Source organism: Rhea americana, unplaced genomic scaffold, assembly GCF_003343005.1.
Source record: "Rhea americana isolate MKP2758 unplaced genomic scaffold, rheAme1 scaffold_75, whole genome shotgun sequence".
Taxonomy (NCBI): domain Eukaryota; kingdom Metazoa; phylum Chordata; class Aves; order Rheiformes; family Rheidae; genus Rhea; species Rhea americana.
The window spans coordinates 95737-99962 of record NW_028186923.1 but is presented as its reverse complement, the minus strand read 5'-3'; the positions used below and the strand labels follow the sequence as shown (position 1 = coordinate 99962).

The window sequence follows — 4226 nt, the reverse complement described above, 5'->3', positions numbered from 1 at the left end:
CGCCGCCGCGCCGCGCCGGTCACTCACCCATGGAGGAGCTGTGCAGAGGCCGCCGGCGCGGGTTATTGCTAGAGTACTGGTAGTACTGCGAGCCGGGTTTGGTGGGGGAGAGCGCTCCGGCGGCGCCGAGGTCCATGTCACCTCCCAGGAGACTTTGCTAAAAGATTAAAAATATATAGCTGTGTCTGTGTGTGTGCGCGCATGTTAAATCCAACTTGCCTCCTCATTAGCTATTTCTCATCCCTTAAAATAACAGAGCAAAGCAACTTGCRCGAGCAACTGAAATACCGAAACAAGAACCTGCCAAAATTTTAAAGGAGCCATTACAARAAATTCCCACTTCAGCATCTTTCCTTTAACCAGGAAAATAGAAACCACTTAATACAAAATATGATCATTTACGTTTAAAGGAGACTATTGCCTACTTATTCAAAYGCAATCACTGTTTTAAAAACTTTCAGAGCTATGTTAAAGAATATATTTGAAGGCAATTCAGTTTCTTCACTGCAAGCAAGATAGTTAAGTCTACGTATTTAACAGCAATAAAACTAACAAAAAATAAACCTTGCTGTTGCTAGAGCAGTGGGTTCAGCGTGCGTGAGACAGCTTCATTGTCTATCCCCTACGTAAGGGAAAATTCATATCTCTGAATTAAATAGGTCAGGTTTTGCAATATAAAAATTTACACCACAGGCTGTAAATAGCGTGTAATTAGTATACGAAAATAAAGTTAGACATTATTAATACTTTTTGCAATGCTATTAGAAAAAAGAAACACCTCAGAAAACCAAAAACAATTAACGCTATTGTATAGCGGCCGCAGTAGCAGCAGCAAAGGACTTTCAGTATATGCATTTTACGCCTCTACCGTTAACTAACAAGATGCATCCCGGCACATGCAAAATTTACTGAGCTACGAAGGACTGTGGTCTCCACGAAACAGCAGAAAACATTAACTGACCCACACTTAGAGAAAAATTAGAAATCTTTAAAAAGACCATGACAGAAGAACAGTTTCCTGAGTAATGCTCTATTTGCTATAAACTACGTTGAAACTTACCCATAATATATAAATCCCCTGATTATACTCTGCATTGAATACATTGTTCTTTTAATCATTCTGATACGCAATAAAACAGGTGTAGATACTACCATTTATATTAAGAACAAATTTACCATTTAATAAAGAAATTTTAAAATTAAGTACCAAAAATCTAACTTTATCGTTACTTGTAATCAACTTTTACTGACTGAACTAATTACTGTACTTGATAAAGTACAGAATGTGTTTTCCCTAATCTAAATTCTAATCACCATGTCACTCACAACAGACTTAGTAATGCTTCACTAACACACTATTCACATGCAAAATACTCTAAATAGGCCAATTATGACTCTGCCCCTGTTCCCTGGTTAACCCGCTGAGAACTGAAAAATTTCACAAGGCAGTCACCAACTAAAACAAAGGCTCCTTGTTTTAAATTAAGACAGTCTTTTTGATTCCTAAATAGCTCAACAAAGTGGCATGTCTTCCACTGAAAGCAGTTGGTCAAATATGACCCACGAGCTGGAAAATCAGAAATTAAAACATCCTTATTCCTTTACCCTACTTCTAAAAACACTCAAAGATAACTTTTGATTCTAGAAAACTATATTACTTCTTTTCCCAGGGAAGCAAAATGAAAATCGCTGATGAGGTATCGACAACTCATCGCGGGCTGAGTCAGGGTGAAACYGCGCCTCGATGTGCGCTGCGGCGTTTGGCTGTACAGAAACCTCCAAGATGCAAAAACATAAAGACGTGAGTCGGGAGGCACTTTGTGCTAATATCTTTACATTTAGCTAATGTCTAATATACACCTGCAGTGACTACGCTCCTTTTAATAAACAACACCTGCACCGGCAAGAATGGTTGCAAGCCTATTGCATAACGGCAAAGAAATACAGGCAAAACCTCTTTGGAAAAAAAAAAAAAAAAAAAAAAACGCTTATCATTCATTGCGAATATCCTCTGAAAATAAACGTAGTTTTATTGAATGTCTTCAAGCATTTCAGAATGAAACAGTGCTAACCACAAAAATTCTATTCAGTCATATATTTTTATCACGTATACGTCTTAACATAAAGACAGACCTGCTAAATCTGTGCATGGTTTATCCATATGTCGGGTAGTCTGAAAGACTTACAGCCATCAGCTGTACAAATTCCTATATCCATCCCACTAGATTTAATTTGATTTTAAAAAAATGTATATAAGACAGCGTTTGCAAACTATTTTAGATTAAACAAGATTCACTTTAGGAGCATAAAACATGCACATACCCTATGTTGTTTTTGTTTTCTCATCCAAACATTTTTCTCTATAAAAAGATGCAGAGGTTTCTACAGAAAAAAAAATCCCAAACTTGTATTATTACATTAGAAATAAACATATGCACCAGTCTTAAAGGCTGCACGTCTTTTGTTTATTTAGCAACTGAACACTTCTCTTTGCCACTAGTTGCGTTTTACAGCGACTGCTCCCCGCGCTTGACCTGCCAGGTGGACGACGAAACGCGGACGGCGCGCGGAGCCCGGACCTGCGGGTCCCGGACCTGCGGGTCCCGGGGCCGGGCCGGGCCGACGCGCACAAGCGTTTGAAGCACACGGCAGGAAAGGCCCCTGGACGCGGTGGCACCTTGCGGCTGCTTGCAAAGACGTGCGTCCGCGGGGCAGACCCCGGCGCGGTCGGCGCGCGGGCATCCGGCCCCTTTGTGCGCGCGGAGCGGTCATAATTAGGACCAAGTATTTTACTACCAACAAATCCCATTCAGCTACTGCGTACGACAGCTTTTTTTCTGCAACAAAGACCAGTTTATTTAAACATATCTCAAAAACTTTCATCATAACTGTCACAGACTAATTTCTTTATTCCCTCTCTGGGAAAAAAAAACAAAAAAAAACAAAAAAAACCAAACAAACCAGGAGAAATCCCTCCTTTGTCTTGCATCGGATAGAGAGACSTTCTTTTTAAGGTAACAAAACGAGGTGGTTTTGTGCATTTAAGGGGACCTCGTTCAGCTCTCCAAGGAGGAAAATTAAGATAAAAATATATATGTACTTCTTCCGAGAGGCTCCTAAAAGAACAATGGGCATTTATTACTGTTCAGCCTACATGTCGCACTGCTAATGGCCTGCAACAAAGGGAAAGATAAAACGTTTACAAACCACAACGCCATAGATTATATAGCATTTGGAGCTTGCATTTTCYCCAAATTGGATCTTAAAAACTGAATGAATTATTAGGCAGCAAAGTTCATATTTACCATTAAGAAATGATGAGCTTAAAAGCTAAGCRTTACATTTGTCAAACTCCTTTCCAGGCTTTAGACAGGGGTTTAACGCGTACGTATTTTCTATATGGTGGAAGCAAATGGTCTGGGGTTATCTTTGGGTGCAACCATTACACCAGGCAGGAAACAAGATGTTGCAGATCTTTGAGCTCATCCGTATAAATCCTGGAGGCATACGTGTGCAATACAGCACACACTGTGCAAGCCACTCCATCCTCACGGAGCTGTACAGTTTGCAGCCTGTTTGTGCTACAGTAAACAAAGCACACAATATCTTGAATTTGCCAGTTGAATTTTGAAGTTTGAGCTAAAAATACCACAGAAGAAAATAAATGCAACATAGCAAAATCCATTTGCAAATTGAGACATGCAGCTGGATTTTTTTTATCAATTGCGATGCATTTGCTTTTCTCGTCGCTACATACAATCCTGCCACTATTTCCAGAAATCTGTAAAACAAGTCACTAACTATTGAGCTCTGCCTCCACACCTTGGATAATTAAGCAAAGAATTAAAGCTAGGTGCAAAGAAAAGAAAAGTATTTACAAATACAAAATAACATCCACACGGATATTGCATTACCCCTCTCGGAAAAAAGCAAACGCTGTGTCCATTGTGAACTTGGAAGTTTTGCTTTTCAAATGAAAATCACGTGAATGCAAATAACTGTTTCACTTACATATTTGTTTTAGACCTAAGAAGTAGGAAATAGGCTTAAAAATATTGTATTTATCCTTTATTATCAAAACAGATGAGATCAGAGTATGAGAGAATGCTGCCTTTTTTAAATATAAAGTTAATTCAGATTGAAGGTAAATGACCTTGAAGCCTGTAATCGGAAAGCCTCTGCAAACACAGATGAGGGAAAAAACATCTCAGGAAAGGTCTTTTTTT

General features: G+C 39.2%; 1 protein-coding gene across 3 annotated transcripts in view; it reads right to left on the bottom strand.

Annotated features, from left to right (window-relative positions):
• TCF4 (transcription factor 4) overlaps nucleotides 1-4226 on the bottom strand; it is a 135808-nt gene that overhangs the window by 81572 nt on the left and 50010 nt on the right. For 2 of the 3 annotated variants that reach the window (XM_085322213.1, XM_085322215.1), the window contains exon 4: nucleotides 28-157. In XM_085322213.1, the coding sequence (XP_085178339.1) occupies nucleotides 28-157 (130 nt within the window). Of the gene's footprint in view, nucleotides 1-27; nucleotides 158-2322; nucleotides 2369-4226 lie in introns of those variants that run through there. The other variant, XM_085322214.1, reaches the window with a different exon arrangement.